Genomic DNA, 19,753 nt, shown 5'->3' on the forward strand with positions numbered 1-19,753 from the left:
CTTTTTGTGGGGTACGCTGTGTGTTGCGAGGATGGGTGTAGTGCCAATACTTAACACTCACGCTTGAGGATAAGCTTGACTGCTTGATGCCAAGCTACCAGAGAGTAAGCACAGGGTATTGCACAATGTGTCATACTCATCTTATTTGGAAAGGTGGATTCTGACTGGCTTTGATGTGCCTCAGCTATCTTGAAACAGCTGGGTCGAACAGGTCGCAAAGGACAAATATATTAAATTGAAAACCGGTTTCAACATATCATGTGCGCATCACCAAGTAAAGTGTCTTGAATTCCTTTGATCCTATTAAAATCTCCCACTACATAATTAGGAAAAAACAAATGAAGCACACTTTTTTATATTTTCTGATATATTTTGAAATCAGTCTATAGCTCATTTACAGGAATTAAAATGATGTTTCATGTTTGAAAAATAACTGACATCCAATTACCTTTCCTTTCACTTCCTGTACCCCAGCAAGATTGTCACCTAGGTCACTTTTACAAAATCCTCTCACTTTACTTGTATTTATCTGATTGTAAACACCAGTTTCCAAATAAGTAGTACATTGCCAGAAGCCAAAACCTGACATTTGACCTCTGAGCAATTTGCTCTCTTTTCATTTTTACTTTTATCTTGTCACATTTGCTGTGCGATCAAAGGCACTCAACTTCTAGATCCAGCATGGGGGTGATGCAGCACCCACACCCCCCACCCCTACTTCCAACACCTATGAACTTACCAGGGCCAGCACGGCACATCTTAAATGAGAAAAATAACTTGAAGGCAGAGCTAGGATGTATGGCATTCCATTTATTGGATTTCACTTTGCAATCTTTAATAGGCACCAAATTTAATTAGCAGCGATGACTTGATCAGCCCAAGCTCTCAATGAAGTGACGCGGGCGTAGACTCCAGGTGAGGATGGGGAGCAGTTGCCACTACCCCAGGAGACGATGCCCACCAAGGTCCAGGCGCCGTTCTTCTGGCACACAAGAGGGCCTCCGGAGTCACCCTGAAATCAAAGGGGCAGGTCAGAAATGCAGGCTGCAACCTTGGAGCACATACAAAGACACTTCCAGGTTGAAGGAGGGGATAGGAATGGGTTTATGGGAGCTGGGTACTATAACTACTTCGACATCTCCCCATCTGTCAAAGAGAGGCAGGCAGACTAAGAAAGAGAGACTGGCTGAGTAACAGACGGAGGCCCAGATTTACTAAGACTTTGGGCCATATTTATGACCATATTTTTGAAGCCACACAAAGCCACTTTGTGTGGTTCCAAAAATATGGAGCAATGCAGCACAGCGCAAATCGCTGCATTGTGTTACTCTGCCCTGGGTAAGTTTCCCATGGGCGTTGCATGGGTGTTCCTATGCAACTCCCATGGTTTTTTTATGCATTTTCAGATTTACAAAACCTTGTAAACCTGGGAATGTGCCAAAAAGATGCGTCTTCACAGGGGAGACAGAAAGAGGAATAAATAAGGAGAAATAAACATTTCTCCTCGTTATATGTGTACTGCATTGTGCAACGCACATAGAAAGAGGAAAAAGACACCCAGGATAGTTATTTTTTTTTGCAGCAAGGTGCTCCTTCCTGAACAAAAACAATCCGACCTACAACAAAGGCACCCTTGCGCCATGGTGCAAGAGTGCCTGTGTTGGTGCTAAGCTGCCAAAATAGCACCAGCACAAGGGAGAAGGACAGGAATGTGCCATATTGGATAAATAACAGGAAAAGGGCAGGCATGCTGAGATGCAGGGCAGCATAGCAAGATGACTTGCTACGCTGCCCAGCGCCACTGAAGCCGTAAATATGGCAGCATGTGCTGTTGTAAAGCAAAGCATTGGTATTTATTTTTCCAGCACAAAATACCTTTAGTTTTGTGATGTACTATTATCTAAGCACAAAAAGCTCTTGCCCTGCTTTGCCTAAGTTTGCCCTGATCCAGCCACTTAACGCAAACAACCATAGGTTTTAACAGAAGCCTGATTTACTAAGATATTAAAATCAGGCTTTGCGTCTAAAGCTAATGCCTAAATGAAATGGGCAGCATAAGGAGAAATGTGTTAATTTCTCAAAAAATGCACATGTTGCTTGTGTGCTGAAGTGCAGAGCAAACATCAATGAGTGGAATACTTCTGTTTGTCAAGACGTACAAATTTGTCCTGGAAGGACATGCTTCCAGTACAAAATCTAAGCTGGAAAGTGCACACTCACCACTGTACCGTGGTGCTAGACTGTGCTTCATGCAAGGCAGCCTTATTGAAGTACAAGTGCAGCCGATAGCCCGAGATTGGCCTACTGCTGCTATTTACAAGCCCATTGCGCTGTCGGTGCATCACTTTTAATATGGTAACGTGCAACACACCTCAGCAAATGTGGACCCCGTTTTACAAGTAAATCTCACAATGCAGCGCAGCAAGTGAATGTGCTGCACTGCATTCCATGAGTATAGACATGGTGCTGCTCTGCTCTCTCCCAAAGTTGTGGCGCTGTTTTGCTCCCTCTCTGCATTGGCATATGTCAATCAAACATGCACCAGCACAGATACCCTTGTACCATAATGCAAGAATGTCTTGGTTGTGATCAGCTTAGTTTTTGTGCAGGAAGGGATTTCATTGTGCACAAAAACTAGACCGAAAGGCAATTTCCCCTTTGAGCGTGCAACAGATGGCACACATGCAAATGGGAAAAACAAGGAGAAATAAAATATATTTCTCCTCCTTATGCCAGCAACAGGGAGGCACAGGATTTTCTAGATATGGATTTGCATCAAAATTCATGGGTGGATGCATGGATATGTCCAGTCACCACCCATGAAACGTCTCCTTTCCACTAAGTATCACAAGCCAGCACATTGTGCAGCATTGTGTTTCTTTGGGTGACAATCTAACGCAAACCGTGATTTGCGATGGATTGCAAATACCAACCCAACCTTTTGCTTTGGTTCTGTGTTAAAAAAGTAATGCAAAACCGAGCCAAAATGTTTGTAAATCACGGCCGGGGTTGGAAGGCTGTGTTGCATAAAAAAATGAATACATCTGGCCCTGGTTGTTTACCATGCAGGAGGAGGCTCCAGAAGCTCCGGCGCAGATCATGACGTCAGCGATCTTGTTACCCCAGTATCTCCTGCAGTCAGTGTTGGTCAGGAGCGGAAGTGACACCTGCTGCAGCTTGTCTGGAGTTTTGCTGGCTGTAAAGCAAAGTCATAGTATTTTACAAGCAGTTCAGACATGGTCAAGACATTCACTGATCAATACTTTCCTAAGGGGCTTATTTATGAGGCCTTATGCCACCCTTGCGTCACTTTTTTGTGACACTGCCTCGGCCTAAACAATGTGCCACACTGTGCCATATTTACGAAGTGATGTTTCTAGGCAGATGCGTCACTGTGTAAAGGCCTGCGCTACATTATACCTGATGCAGGTATAATGTACACATGGTGGGCGTTCCACTGTAAAAAAGGCTCGTAGAAGTGGCTTAGTGAAATCTGAGAGATTTTTACTGCGCCATTTCTACAAATTCACTGTATCAAATCCTTATGCCTGCTTTTCACTGCAGGCATAAGGACTGAAGCAGGCCCTTTTACACGGGACTCACCCATGTGCAATGACACATTGCTGGAGTGTGTCGCAAAACAGACACAACTCCAGCAATGTGTCATTACCTGGCCAACGGATAAGTCAGTATTCGTGACGTATCTGTTCAATCCTTGCAACAAGAAGCACCGTAGTTTAAATACAGCGCATCCATGGTGTCGCAAGGAGGGCGCAATGAAAAGTGTTACATCACTATTTTCAATTAGCAATGTGCACACTTTTCGTAAATGAGGTCCTAAACCTTATAGACTTTTTTCTGTGCATAACATTTGCTACAGATACCAACTGGCAAGAAAAAAGTGGTGGGACTGAGGCAGAGGAATATGGTGGATCTGGAAGAGGTCAGTCTAAACAGATTTCTTCCCATTCACTTCAGTCCATGGTGGGTACTTGAAATTCTACCACAGCTCTAATGAGCAAAGTTAATGCCACTAATTTAGCATTTTACTATCAGTTGGAATAAAGATCTGCACCTGAAATTAACTTCAGTTTCTGGGTGCATCCTCTTATGGAGCCCTGAAAAAGGGATGAGGGAAAATTGAAGACTGGTAACTCCTGTGTGTAATTTCCAGATATTTTCAGAGCAAATCAAGACCTCATTTACAATATTTTGCCATAGGGCAGTGCCGCATGCCTTCCTGCTGGGCTGCCCTACGGTAAGATGTGGCGCATTCCTGCCTTTTTCTTTATCAGATACAGCGCATTCCTGTCCTCTTTCCCTGCGCTGGTGCTCGATGAGCTGCCGTGCGCCAACGCACGCACCCTTTCACCATGGTGCAAGGGTGCCTGCATTGTAGTTTTGATTGTTTATGTGCAGGAAGGTGTCCTTTCCTGCACAAAAGCAATCAATGGAGGTGCTTTCCTCTTTCTATGTATGCTGCTGAATGCAGCACACATAGAAAGAGGAATAAACTAGGAGAAATAATGGTATTTCTTCTTATTGCGCCTCCCCAACGCCACCCCTGGGAGCTGTAGGCTTTTGGTGCATTCCCAGTTTCACAGCTTGTTGTAAATCTGGGAATGTGCCAAATGCCATGGGAGTTACATGGTAAAACCCACTGTAGCACCCATGGCACGCCTCCCCATCGTAGCATGAGCAAATGCAGTTACTTGCGCTGGGTGGCCTCTCTATATGTACAAAACCATGAAAACGTTTGTGGCTTTGTAGATATGGTTAAGCCATGTGCACCGCTGGAATGTCACAAAAAGTGACGTTCCGACAGCGCACAGGGCATGTAAATCAGCCCCCCAGAGTTTACAGGTTGCAAGGACTTTAATTAAATTTTTTCTAGCTTGGACATTAAACATAACAAAGTTGGAGTACCCGTAAGAGAGGGAAATTAAAATGTCACTGAGCAGTGTTAAAACAATTTCCATATATTGATACTAAAGGCAGATTTTATGAGAATACTACTTTCGTGATAAAATGACAGCCCATGATTACACCTAGAAAGAGAAAACATGACACCTATACAGTCACTGCAATTTGCACCCAATAAATCTAACTGCTACAAGTCTGTATTTATTCGTTGCAATAAATATCCCTCCAATTACGAGTTTTTGCACCAAAATCCAAGTGCTCTGTTAAATACTCAGGCACAGATTTACAAAGGCTTTGTGTTGGGTTAATATTACTTTTTTAACATAAACCCTACGCTAAGTGCTCAAGTAGGAGTTACAATCCAACTCATGTCACCCAAAGTAATGAAAAGTTACGTAATGTTCTGCCTTGCATTATTTTGTGTCAAGGGGGCGTTCCATCAGTGCTGCATGAGCATTTCCATGCAACCACCCATGAGTTTTGACTCCAATCCCTACCCGCACAGGATTGTTCACAGGGATTTGTATCCAAATCCTGCACCTCCTTGAGACTGGCGTAATGAGGAGAATTTTTTTAATTTCTCCTAATTTTTCCCATTGTATGCATGCTGTATAATGCAGAACACATGCACGGAGTGGAAAAAGCTTTAAAGTATAGTTTTTGTGCTGGAATGCACCCCATCCAGTACAAAAGCTATGGTACAGACAATGCAGTCACCCTTGCGATATGGCGCAAGGGTGCCTGTGTTGGCGCATGGTTAGCCAGGGTAGGGACAGATCAGAATAGTGCCACATCTTAGTACCTATCGTACTGTTGTGCTACGTTGATCGAATTGTTGAGAGCAAATCAACATTACTTGCTGCCCTGCGTTGGGTGACTTCTATGAAACTCTGGGCCTAGGCACTTTCCCCCGATAAATATCGCTCTTATGAATTATGTGATGCCTATATGTGCAGATTAAAAAGGAAAGGTGACAGCGGGCAACCCTGACGGGTCCCTCTTCTAATATTTATCTGTTTAGTAGGATTACCGTTCACCAATATCTTGGCAATTAGATTTTTATATAAGGACCCAACCGTTCTTGAAAAGGCCTCGAATCAGTCTTGTTGTTTGATCACACAATGTAGAAAGGGCCAACTCATCGTATCGTAAATAAAATTAGGGCAAGTCAAAACATCATCCCCTTTGAGGGTAATGGGTGGGAGAAAAAGGTGGCATTCTATGCCAAGGATTTGATGATGTATACTAGAGATCTGGAAAGATCGCTCCCAGTGATCCTGAATTCCTTGGGAGACTTTGGGAAGGGCTCTGGTTACTTGGTTAATCAGCACAAAACTGAAATTATGGAATGCAATACCTGCTGTAACAGTCCGCTTGTCAAGCAGGATACACGATATTTAGAAATTCAGGTGGTGAAAGACCTAGATAAAATGGCTCAGGTAAACTTTAATAAAGCAGTGACAGAAACCAGGAAGTTACTAAAGATATGGGAGGCCTCCCACTTACCTTCCTAGGAAGGTCTAATATCTTAAAAATGTTGATACTGCCGAAATTCATGTTTATTTAATGCAATACCTTAAGAATTTAGGTTGGAGGAGTTTAAGAAATTGCAGGGGGAACTGAGTAGTTTCATATGGTCCTCTTAAGGAGGGAGCATTGATTGGAGGACACAATGCTGGAAAAAATAATATGCGGCATCAAAAGTCCAGATTTTTATCAATAATGTCAGGCTTTCCAGTTAAAGAACATGCGATCTCTACTTTGGATTGCTCAGTCTTTACAATCCTTTTCAAAGCTATGATGAAAACTCTGCCCTTGGATGGGGACTATTTCCTTTTTAAATTTGGACACCCAAATTATTTCAAAATGGTTAGGTTGAAGATATTGATACCATAGCTTGCAAGCTGCCTCCAAGTCAGACTGACATTTTGAATACCGTACCATAGTAGTTCTGTGCCAATAAGAAACTGTCCAGGGACTCCCGAATACCTTCAAGACAAGTTGACAGGCCCTCTGATAGAAGGGGGAGTAAATAAATGGGGTCAAATTATAAAGAATAACTCATTGGTCTCTTAGGAGTCCCTATCAAAATCACAGAGGGTAACCTTTCCAAATGTAAGTATTACCTACTGGCAAGTTGGGAGGGGAGGGTAGGTAAAGACAGGAAAGGAATTAGCATTTGGGAGGATAAATTACAAAGAAGTTCTCCACAAATTAAAGAAGCCTCCAAGGGGTATTGGATGCTAGTGCATGCTGGGGAGGAAGTCTTTCCCTTGCAAACAGAGATCTGGATGAGGGACCTGCCGACCCTGGACGTGAAAACCTTATGGCAAGCATTGATGACTAATCTATGGATGTCTACTAAATCTGCCCCTCTCATGAAAAAACATCTGATTACAGTGCACAGGGTATATTGGAGGCCAAAAAGGTTGTTGATTCTGGGAGGACGGAAGGTAAGGAAGTGCCTTAAGTATGCCAAGGAAAAGGCGGATGACGCCCATATGTTTCACCAGTGCCCCCTGGTCCAGATCTTTTGGCAAGAAGTGGGTAAGGTGCTTACAGAGGTAATGGGTCAAGAATTGAAGTAAGTCTGGCACTGGTGATTTTTGGGTCACAGATGGTAAAGGGTTACCTTTAAAATTGCATAAGAAGCCAAAATCCTTACTCTTTGTATTGATACAGTTGGCATTAAGGGAGATCTGTTTGAAGTGCTTGTTTCCCAGCTCCCCGACTTTATGGGAATGGCTAGCATTTATTTAACGTGTGAATAGTTTATTCTCTTAGTTGGGCAGCTGCTATGGTTTAAGTTTTGGGATGTATGAGAACATTGATATAAGTCTTGGCAAAATAACAAGTGAGGTCAATCTTTGACTTGTGAAATGAGAATGTCCAATGATTATGCATTTAAGCACTAACCTTTCAAGGAAATTCCTAGAAGGGCCATCCAAAGATCCCCGCCATCAAACAAGGTTGCTTATGTGGCTCGTGAACCCGTTTGAAGGAGAGCCCTGGCCCAGGTTCCCTTCTCCTTTTCTGCTGAGAGGTGGAAAGCTTCCACCATTGTTTCACTGTATTGAACTCCTTTTGCCTTCTTTTCCGCACAAATGAGGATACAAAAAAATCCAATATCTATTGGGGGGAAAATGCTCAGCATTTACCAGAATATGTGGATTGTGGTGTGGTAAACATTAAATATCCATGTCACTCCTGAAAAAGATGTAATTCCGTGGTATTTATCGTATCTGTTCAATTATGACTCAGATTTCATAAGGTGTGATAAATATACAACAATTGCCAGGCCACTTGTAATGAGGGCATACATTGGTGACTTGGCCTGCCAAGTTAGGAGGAATAGGGTGGGGTAATACATATAATTTCTGCATTTAAAGGAACTGGACTTCGGGCCAAATTGAAGAAGGAAAGCTTCATATCTACAGAGATATGGCACTCTCCCCTTCTCTTCTCCTTAGCGTCAGCACATAATCAGGCTGTGCAAGGGTGTCTGTGTGAGTCTAGCATAGGTTTTGTACTAGAAGGGTGTACCCTTCCACTTCAAAATACTATGCCTAGACAACCTGTACAACTTTTCCTACTTTGCATGTATACTGCTCTGTACAGCGCACATACAAAGTTAAAAAAGAAAGGAGAAATTAAAGTATTTCTCTCTTTAACGCCTGCTTCAAAGTGGCGTTACTTTTTAGCACAAAACCCAAGATAGGGATTAACGACAAAAAACATGGGTGATAGCACAGGAAGGCTCATAAACTACCCATGTAATGCCTAAAAGTAATGCAGTTTGAGTTAATCTGCATCATACGGGCAAGTTTCTAGCGCATGGGAAGTCAATCCAACAAAAAACCTTTTACACTGGTTTGTGTCACTTATGTGATGCATACCCAGTGCAAAAGGTTTGTTAATCGGGCCAACATTGAACAAGATGCTTGTTTATGAGAGAGGTTTGCCTCACGCGATGCAAACGTGATGCAACCCTAAGTCATATTTGAAGCCATACAAAGCCACTTTGCGTGGCTCTGGGTGGCTTCAATAATTGGGAATAACTCAACACTGCACAAATCTCTGCATTGCTTTACTCTGCTCTGGGTAGTTGTTCCCTGGGTGTTGAATGGGTGTTCCCATGCAACTCCCATGGATGTTGATGCATCCCCAGCTTTATAAGACCATGTAAACATGGGGATGCACCAAAACCTTACGCCTCGTGAGGTAAGGCGTACAGAGGATAAATATCTTTATTTCTCCACGTCACTTCCTCTTTGTATAGAAAGAGGAATATGCCTCCCAGTGTTGGTTTTGTGCAGGAAGGTGTCACTTCCTGAACAAAAACAATCCTGCATGCCACGCGGGCAGCCTTGCACCGTGGTGCAAGGGTGCCTGCGTTTGCGCTAGGCTGGAACAGGGGGACCAGCGCTGGGAAAGGACAGGAATGCACCGTATTGACTTAAATACGGCACATTCCTGCCCTTTCCCCGAATGAGCCCCACAATGTTTAGTATCCTGTGCAAGGAGTGAGAGTGACGAGTGAAGCCTATCACGATGCAAGTGGATTGGCATTATAGTATTTGCACCAGCCTTAACACGTACCTAATTCCGTTACAGTACATGCTAGTAAATTGTTCTTCTTGTATCTAGTTTTTTAAAGATAATAGTTAATAGTGGTGCAAAGCAGCCTGGACGTTTGCTTTCATTTGCAGACTGTCGGAACGTACCGCTGGCATTGGTCAGGCCCCATCCGGTGGTGACGCACCTCTGGCCCCCGCTGAAGATGTCGTTGGAAGCAGCCAGGCACACCGGCCCTACACGCGAGTTTAGGGTTGCCGGGGAGGAGAGCTTCACAAGGGTGATATCATTCTGGATGGTGTTGGAATTGTAGTTTGGGTGCCTGAAAACCTACACATGAAACCATGAAATTAAACATTAGGGCAAGGACGAGTTACAGCAACATTAAGTTTACTTTACTGCTAACATTGGGCCTCTTCAGATGTATTGGTAAGAATTACTAGACGACTTCAGAGCCAGATTCTGGAGTGTATATATTTAACCCACTGTCTAGCTTCTCCCTTATATTTTTGGTCCTTTTTCAGTTTCCCACATCTCATGCATTTGCGATTTGGAATATAATCACCTTAAAATGCACACCAGAGGCCCAATTATGTATAGGGTGCACTTTCTCTGTTTGCACCCTGGCACACCTTAAAACAGGTACACCGGGCGCAATCAGGGAATGTGTGCCCTATGACATAGAGGGCCTTATTTATGAGCCCTTTACGCTGCATCATTTTTTTGTGATGCTGTGGCAGAGTAAAATATGCGGCACACTGCACCCTTTTACAAAGTGACGCATCTAGGTAGATGCATCACTTTGTAAACCCCTGCGCTAGATTATACCTGCGTCAGGTGTAATGTATGCAGGGTGGGAGTTCCCCTGCAAATAAGCCTTGTAGTAATGGTGCAGTGAAATCTATGAGATTTCATTACGCCACTTCTAGGACTCCACTGCGTCAAATCCATACGCCTGCTTAAAGCAGACGAAAGAAGTGATGCAGGCCCTTTCACATGAGGCTTGCTCCATGTGAAAGGACACATTGCTGGAGTTACGTCTGTTTTTAGACGAACTCGAACAATGTGCCAATTTTGCGTCTACAGATAGGTCAGGAATACTGATGTATCTGAAAATGGTTGCCACATGGAGCGCTGTAAAGTAAATACAGAGCACCCATGGTGTCTCAAGGTGCTGCATCGCTGGTTTCCCCCAGCAATGCAAAACTTTTCATAAATGAGGCCCAGAATGCGATGCCCCAGGACTGCTGCGGATTTGCGTTGCTCTGGGATCAGCGCATTCAAGTTAAATACGGAGCAGCTGCATGTTTACTGTGCAAGTGGCAACCACCTTCCACTTTTAACGTGGATTAGTGATCCCCTTGCAGGCGGTGCAGTGAGTGACTGCATCCACCTGTAAGGTGTCTGGGGTTCCTTAGGCCCACTTACCCCCCTCCAGAGAGCTGCTACCACGGGGCTCACTGACAGTGTGCCACCTTTTACTTGGTGCAATATCAGTGTGCCTCCTGAGAGCTTCTTTACCTCTGCACCCACGTCTAGAATACGGCGCAGGCACAGAGGCAATTCGATTCCCTCATTTGCATGGGGCATGCCCCCATGCAAATGAAGGAACGCTCTCTTGAGAACGCACTGGCGCTCTATGTGCACCAGCGTTTTCAGTATTACATAAGGGCCTGCACAAGCATCTGCAGTAATACCAAAATTCCCCGGGGTGTGCAAAGCGGGCGAAAACGTCCTTTGCACCCCCAGGGCACTTTGTGTAATACAGCCCCTGAATGTAGAAGTCTCAAGGCGAGATTTGCGGATAACAAATTTTAGCATTCATTACTTGATGGTACTCGATATGCTGACATTTGAAGGACAAGAGGCTGAGATAACTAGGCTGTAGTGTCTATAACAGCGTTTCTTAACCCTTTGACCTCTCAAGACCCCCACTGAGTCATAATGTGGGGGTCCTAGGATTCAAGTTGTGATAATCAGAAGCTAGGGACCTCCAGCCTAAGCATTTTCTAAAATATTGCCTAAGCATTTTTATGATATTAACGTCAAAACATTAAACAAAAATATAGAACGCCATACACATGCTCAAATATTGAAATTTTTGTTTTTCATTTACAATCAAATACAGAAAAAGTTTCAAATTTTCATTTTTTCTTTGTATATATTTTATCATTTTTTAAAATAATTTTATAGTTTTAGAGGCTTATTTATGAGAGGCTTGTGCGGCTCAAATCTCTTAACCATATCTATGAGGCCACACAAGGCCACTTTGTGTTGCTGTACATGGCCTCATAGATATGGAGTACGACAAAGCAGAGCAAGTCGCTGAGTTGCCTTACTCTGCCAGGAAGGTGTTCCAGTAGCGTCGCAGGTTTTCCCACACAACACCCATGAATTTTGACGCTGCCCCAGATTTTCTTAATCTCGTAAACCTGGGGCAGCGCCAAAACATTCAACTCCCCAGAGCAGGCGTAACGAGGTGACATTTTTATTTCTCATTGTTTTTTCCTCTTTCTATATGTGCTGCAAAATGCATCACACATGGAAAGAGTAAAATGCCTCTCAGGATTGTTTTTGTGCAGTAAGGTGCCACTTCCAGCACTAAAACAATCCTGCATGCAACGCAGACACCCTTGCCACAGTGTAAGGGTGCTTGCACTGCCGCTAGGCAGAAAATTGTGCACCAGCGCAGGCGAAAATGACAGGAATGCACCGTATTTCATAAATACGGTGCATTCCTGCCCTTTCGCTTTGGGAAGTGCAGCAAGAAGACTTGCAGCGCTGCCCTACGCCAATTCCCCATAAATAAGGCCCATAGTGTATTCATTTTATTATCATTTAAGATCAAAACAATTGTAGACCATCTGAGTATACATCAAAGACCTCCAAGGGTTCTCGAACCACAGGTCAAGAAACACTAGTTAATAACAAAGGTTAGACTGGCACTAGAATGAAACATAAACCTGAACTCTGAGGGCCTTGTTTTTACCATTTTGGCGTAGGGCACAGCAGCAAGGCACCTAGCTGCGCTGTCCTACGCCACAGTGAAAGGGTAGGAATGCACCGTATTTATTCAATATGATGAATTTCTGTCATTTTTGCTTGGGCTGGTGTCGTTTTGGTAGCCTAGCGCAAATGTAGGCATCCTTGCACCATAGTGCAAGGGTGCCTCCGTTGCGAGCAGAATTGTTTTTGTATAGAGGGGCACCCTCCAGCACAAAAACAATCATATGAGGCGTTTTTCTCTTTCTTTGTGTGCTTCACAATGCAGCACACATGGGAAGAGGATAAAACAAGCCAAAATTAACATATTTCTCCTCACCTCGGTAGCTGTACAGATGTGTGGCTTCCCCAGGTTTACATCACTTTGTAAATCTGGGACAGTGTCAAATTGCATGGGTGTTGCGTGGGAAAACTCACCGCAACGCCCATGGAACACCTTCTGGGCACAAAGTAATGCGGCACAGCAATTTGCACTGCATCGCCTTACTCATCATTTATGAAGCCACTAAAAGCCTTGCAATGTGGATTTGTGTGGCTCCATAAATCTTTATGGGAGACCTGTGTCATGCATGCACCACTTTTTGTGCTGAAAAAGTGATGCAGGGCTCTTAAAAAAAAGCCCCAGCTTGTGCTTTTCCAATTGCATATGTATGCGTCAAGCCGCGCAACAGTGAGTCAGGAGCTGAACATCTCGTTGACATGGAAATCGCTTTGCAGCTGGTGCAGGAAGTCATTGAGTTATCTGACTTCCCGTGGCACGATAGAGACACGGATACTCTTACCTTAGCGATGCTCTTCACTTGAATGGGCTCTGCAGAAGAACTGTGGTCGAACTCGCCAAGAATTACACGGTGTGATGTCCTGTAAATTACGACATCAGAAGAAAAACATGTTGAGGGTTCTTTCTTTCCTGAAGTATTACATACTTGCTGAAATCAAAGGTGACCCTTTGCTGCAGCAAGAATAGTTAAAAAACACAGTCGGGTCATTTAGCGATTGGCTTAGTGGAAGCTCCGTCGTAAATAGACAGGGCTCCTGCACCACCAAACCCGCGGTTCGCATCGACTGAAGCACACAGGCCTCATTTATGAGAAATTGGCGTAGGGCAGCTCTGCAATTGTTCTTGCTGCACTGCCCTACACCACTGCAAAAGGGCAGGAATGCACCGTATTTATAAAATACGGTACATTCCTGTCCATTCCCCCTGCGCTGGTGTACAATTTGCTAGCTCCAATGTAGGCACCCTTGCACCATGTTGCAAGGGTGCCTCTGTTGCAGGCAGAATTGTCTTTGTGCAGGAAGGGACACCTTCCTGCACAAAAACACTCCAGAGAGGTTTTTTCCTTTTTCTATCTGTGCTGTAAAATGCAGCACACACAGAAGGAGGAATAGACAAGGAGAAATAAAAATGATTGCTTCTTGTTATGCCTGCTCTGGGGTAAAGTTTTAGCGCTGCCCCAGGTTTACGTGATTGGATAAGTAAATCTGGGGCAGCATCAAAATTCATGAGTGCTGCATGGGAAAACCCACCACAACACCCATGGAATGCCTCCTTGATGCAGAGTAGGGCAACAGCTTGCTCTGCTTTGCCTTACTTCACATCTATGAGGCCATGCAAAGTCATGCAGAGTTGGTTTAATTTGGAGGTGAGCATGAAAACAGTGGTTTATTAATCCAATATACATTAAAAATGACTAATATCTGCCACCTAAGCCATGCTTCTAACACTGGGGGCCTGGAATAGTCTGAATTGTCACACTGTAGGGGTTCTGTTTGTACTATCACTGGCAGAGCTGGCATGGTGCAAGCTGCAGTGGACTCCTGGCGAGCACTGCTATCAGGGCATTGTTTGTGTTAAAAAAAAAGAATCAAACTCCAGCTCTAGGGGTTTGTGTAAAACAAATACTGAAATGCCAAGTGAGCAACATGTTGTTTTTATCTTGCTTGCGCCGAACATTTCTGAGGCTACAGGGCCTGCAAGTGTAAGCTGAAACCAACCTATGGCCTCCCAATAGCTTTGAGAGGGAGTGGTAGCTGTCCTTCACTTTGGCATGTAATAATCATTGGTGCACAACGAAGTCTAGAACTTTTCTGGGAGAGGCAACAACTGAAATACCATGCAGAACACCTTACAGCGGGGTTGGGGCTAAAGTTCATTTTGTTGGAAAGACACCAGGTTACACTGAACCCCACGATTGCAACTGGTTGACACAGTTCATGATGCCATGATGGACTGCTGACCCATGATCAAATGGAGTCAATGTCCTACTGATGATTGGTCCACCAAGCAGGGGATTAGACTCTGTGACTTGTCCAATAAAAGTTCAATAATTGTGTGATCCTAATAATGGGATACACAAACTCATGAAGTAAATATAATTATGTTGAAAGGTTGGGGGAGTGGGGTTCTTTATGCACTATTGGGTCTAGAGTGATGCCAATCTTTAGTAAAGTAGACAAGGGGTATTATCAGTGAATGCATTAATAGAGCTTGTGTAGACGCACCCAACCCTATCGGAATAAGAATTGTGCATTTATTTAGAAATTTGCTTTGCTTATATAGTGTTACCACCTCATCAGCTGACTGTTCTCTGTGTTGTCACAATGACATGTCTCCAGACTGTCTTCCGTTTGTTTTCCAAACTTTTCCAGTCCATGGGCTCAAAAGCTAACAGTTACCTTTTTCTTGAAGAGAGCACTACCATATTGCGATGAAGGTCAGATCACCAATCCCAGCCAATGCCTCCAAGTTCACCCTGCCTGGTCGCCACTTTGGTCCATCTAAAAACTTTGGGGCATATGTACGAGAACATAATGCCGCTGTAGCGCCATTTTTTTGATATTATGGCAGCCTTTTTTATCGCCTTATTTACAAAATGCTGCTAACTGCAGTTAGTGGCACTTTTCCGGCGCAAACGTGAATTTTAGGATCGCCACTTCTCTTAGCGGGACTTAACGAAAGTGAGATGCAAGGTGGGAGTTCCAGTGCAAAATCTGCTACTAACCCCATTCCCTGATATTTATAATGAAATTCCGATACAGTAATAACCCCCCAAAACTGCTGCTAAGTCCAGTTACAGGCAGTATTTTAAGAGCAGAAAATAGCTGGTCTCAAAATTGGTGCAAACACTTGGGTCCACATATTAGATGTTTGGATGTTGGACAGCGCTGCAAGGAACATTGCTGCGCTGCCCTGCGCCAAAATAAAAGGACAGTGATGCGTCCTATCAATAAGATAGGGCGCATTCCTGGGTTCAATTCATGAAAAGTGTTGCAAGGAGGGTGCAGTGAAAATTGTTACAACACTGTTTTGTCGTAGCGATGCAACACCATGGATGTGCTGTATTCAATGTACGGCGCTCCATGTCTCAATCAATGACCGATACAGCTGGAATCTGAGGTATCTGGTAGCTTTAAAGTCACGCATTGCTACAGTTGTGTTGCAAGCATGACGCAAGTCCAGCAATGCATGGGGCCAGCCTATCCCTATGGCACTGCTTCTCACTTGGACTCTGGCTGGTCATCCTGGCTGTTGGGGGTTTGAGTGGGGGGGTTGTCAGTGCTGCACTTGGCTCTGGCTGCTCCATTCTGCATTCCATTGATTTTATTTTCTATTTTTCATTGGAGGTGGACTTGGAGGCTATTTTCTAACAAACTTAAACTTAAGAAGAGTGCTCAGAGAATTTATCATCAACGCTACAGCGCTCCTCATCAGGGAATATCTGTTAAACTTGCTGCCATTTTGCCATCTCACAGCAGGTCATTTCAGATGGACACCTTTCTCTCGAGACCCCACCACCATGTGCATGGTGAAGGCTAGGCTATACCATCTTCGCAAACTGGACCTCTACTCAGGGCTTTGAGTGGGATGAAAAAACGTGGGTCACAAAGAGGCGTAGCCGATGCAGTTAAGGGCGTGGCTTAAAACGCGTAAGGTAAAAATCAGTGCTTAAGATAGCGTGCCGCCTGACTGGATTCTATCACAGAAGCAGCAATATGGCAGATATATAATACATTAAGTAAGATTACATACAACAAGCTAAGGGCTATTGGCTTTGTCAATGGCTGTTAGTTGCATAAGATACTTAACCAACAACTATGGCTTTGTTGCATATAATACTGAAAATACTTCTGCTCGGAAATGATGAGGCTGTAAAAGAACTACTACGAGTCTCTTTGAAGTTGCATCACAGGCAGTAATGGGTGGCACTGCTGCAGATTTAAGATTTTTTTTTCCACCCTGAGGGTGAGGGCAAAAATGGAGAGCCCGATAGAGACCAGTTTCATCGCCTGCTTTTTTAGAACTGCCGGTGCTGAGCACCAGCAAGTTCCGGCCCACTTAAAGTCCTGCCTCTACTGCATAAACAACTTCACTGAACCACATGTGTGCAGCCAGAAAGTAAAATTAGACTGTTCGCTTGTTTTAACACCACCTCCCTGCTGATGTCCCACTACTCACCCTGCCACCAAAAGAAAACACAAAAGGATGAAGTATTGATACCTGACGCTGCAGTGGGCAGCAGTGACCACCCACAGGCTGTTGACCAGAGAGCCGCCACAGAAATGGAATCCAGTGCTGTCCTGAGAATTGTAAGAAAGGGAGACAAGGGTCATTTCCATTACGAAAACATGTCTCTGATTTCCATTTCGATATCAATGTCATAAATGTCTATCATGATTTTAATCATACGGCAGACTCACAATAAAAAATAAAATGGATTAAAATACTTCAAGAGACCAGAAGTGATGCAAAGCAATGCAAAGTGTTGATTTGTAAAAAAAATTCTGGGCTAAAAAGTTGCCTAAAAGTAACCCAAAGGCAAGGCAGATTTACACATTTTTGACTAAATGCAGCACAGCGTTGCGTCAATAGAAACACTAAAAAGCCTCGTATCTACACAGATATGGCGCTGTTTTTCTCTTCCGAGTGCTGGCGCACTTTTGGCTGCCAATCGACCACCTGCAGGTTTTGATGCAAATCCCTCTCTACTAACATTGGAAGATAGGGATTTTCTCTGAAAACATGTGCATACTTCTTTTCTCCAAACCTGTCACACTTTGCATGTGTGCTACACTGTACTGCAAATATGTAGAGTGGAAAATGTCTTAACACAAGCGCTTAATTTGAGCCGGTGGTTGCCAGTGATGGCCTCCGTCAGTTATTGTTGGAGATCAACACTTACTTTTCCTCATTAGACATTTCCTGAGAGCAAAAGATGGAAAATCACAAAAAGGAGAAAGAAAGAGAAAGACGGAGAAATCAGTACAAAAAGAGGAAGCAGGATTCTGAAAGAGATAAAGTGCAAGGTAGCGTCTGGTAGTGGATTAAAGAGGCCTGCGGTGGTTTGAAGATTGCACTGGCATTTAGTATGCTGACATTTGATTGATTGTAAGCCCGCGGGCAGCGCTGAGTTGTGGCCATGGGCACTTATTATTTTACAAATCTGATAGAGACATCTAGCCGCAGATTCCTAAACTTAGAATATCCCCAGGCGTCAGACTGGATCCGGAAAACATTCCGCAGCAGTACCTCTGCGCACCGGGGGCTGCGCCGCACGGCTCCGCCCTGACGTCGTCCACAGACTTGACGTCAGTGGAGCCATATATGCCCCTCCCGGCGCACTGATGTCCGTTTTCTTTTTTTCCGCGTACCAACATGGATCCCGGTTCCTAGGCCTGTTTTTCGGGCCTTTTTGACTCCTTCGGCGTCACGGAACAGTGTGCGATGCCTTCGGGCTTTAAGGCGCGTGAGACCTGCAAGCGACAGATGTCCACATGCAATATGTTTGTGGTGCTTTGGAGAGCACCACGACTCCAAAGAGTGCGACGCCTGTCAACAGATGAAGCCTAAGTCCCTTAGGGAGCATCATATGAAGCTGCTGGCTGCCCCAATGTCTGGTCCTGCTCCTTCACGCCGTCGGTCTTCCCCTCCGGTTTGGCGTCACTCACGGGGTCGTTCCTGCGAACGTCGTTTGAAGGCAGGTAAACATAAGCGTAACTTGCAGAGGACATCCTCCGGTCAGCGTGACCCTGGGGCCTGCGGCTCTCGGTCCTTGCCAGGCACGGGCACCCAGCAGTCGTCTCCCCCATAGCCACCCTTCCCGGGTGTCGGGGCTACCAGAACCTAAATGGAGACCTACTGTAAGGCACTCCAATCTTTCTTTGGGTTACCCCCTCTCCCTGGTGCGCCTCTGAGTCCCACAGAGGAGGAAGGCACTCATGTCGGATCTTTGCCGGCGGATTCGCCCTCGGCGCCGGCTGTGTGCATCGACTCCGGCTCCGGAGTCGATACGACAACAACGGGACATGGCCCGGAAGGGCATCCCGGTCGTCTGTCCACGCCGGCTGTCCAGTCAACGAATAGCCCCGTGCGGCTTCCTGCGCTGACAATGGAAGCGGTGCTGGGCTCTGCTTCGGAGCCGGCCAGCGCCGGTGCTGGCGCCGCTGGAGCCGACTGCGCAGGAAGCCACATGGGGCAATGCAGTACAGGAGCTGATGCGGCACCGGGCTCCACGCTGCGTCGGTGCCGGCCAGCGCCGCTGGAGCCGACTGCTCCTGTTCTACAGGAGCTCCTTAACACGCCCGGTAGCTCCCCTGCCTCCCCCCAGGTGGAGGTCGAGTCCACCTGGGGGAGGCCCACGTCGAATCCCCTTTCGCGGTTTTCGACCTTGAGGCGGCGCCGGTGGTGCCTTGTTACAGGAGGATCAGCTCACAAAAAGGTTCACCATACCCAGGGTCGATTACGAGCCCCTTGATACAGGTGCCTAGTGTTCCTTGGCCCTTGGATCAACCCCAGGCTGGTCCACTCTTGTTCTCTGGTGGATGGGTTAGCCTTCAGCTGTCCCCACCCATCGGATTGTTGTCGCCTCCCAGGATGGCGACAGAGGCTAGTGCGGCCTTCGCAAGGGCTATTCGCAGGGCTGCAGATATTCTCCGCTTGCAAACCCCTGGGGTTTCCCTTCCCACTGATCCTTTATTGGATCTCCTCCATATGGAGCCTGTGGACGTGGAGCCGTTGCTGCCCCTTGGTCGGTCTTTATTTGATATCATGCTGGGGGCCTGGGCGCTGCCCTCCTCTGGTGACCCCGTTGATAGAGCCATTGCTCGCCGGTACTGTCCTGCCCCGGATGATCCACTCTGCTTATCTCTTCACCCTAGAGCTCAGGGTCTGGTTGTTCAGGCTGGTTTCGCCTTACAACCTTCTTTCGCTTTACCGTTGCGCCCTGAAGCTCGGTGGCTGGAGACCTGTGGA

The 19,753-nt window shown here is 45.4% G+C and overlaps 1 protein-coding gene across 1 annotated transcript in view; it reads right to left on the minus strand.

The window, feature by feature from the left end:
* Nucleotides 1-790: 790 nt before the first annotated feature.
* Nucleotides 791-19,753, minus strand: part of LOC146773098 (chymotrypsinogen 2-like) — a 29,345-nt gene continuing 10,382 nt past the window's right edge. Inside the window, exons 3-7 of the mRNA XM_085637806.1 lie at nucleotides 17,003-17,082; nucleotides 13,284-13,362; nucleotides 9,648-9,828; nucleotides 3,063-3,196; nucleotides 791-1,012 (exon numbers count right to left, since the gene is read on the minus strand). Coding sequence (XP_085493932.1) covers nucleotides 851-1,012; nucleotides 3,063-3,196; nucleotides 9,648-9,828; nucleotides 13,284-13,362; nucleotides 17,003-17,082 — 636 coding nt within the window. The 3' untranslated portion in view covers nucleotides 791-850. The remainder of the gene's footprint in view (nucleotides 1,013-3,062; nucleotides 3,197-9,647; nucleotides 9,829-13,283; nucleotides 13,363-17,002; nucleotides 17,083-19,753) is intronic.

Source organism: Triturus cristatus, chromosome 12, assembly GCF_964204655.1.
Source record: "Triturus cristatus chromosome 12, aTriCri1.1, whole genome shotgun sequence".
NCBI classification, from domain to species: domain Eukaryota; kingdom Metazoa; phylum Chordata; class Amphibia; order Caudata; family Salamandridae; genus Triturus; species Triturus cristatus.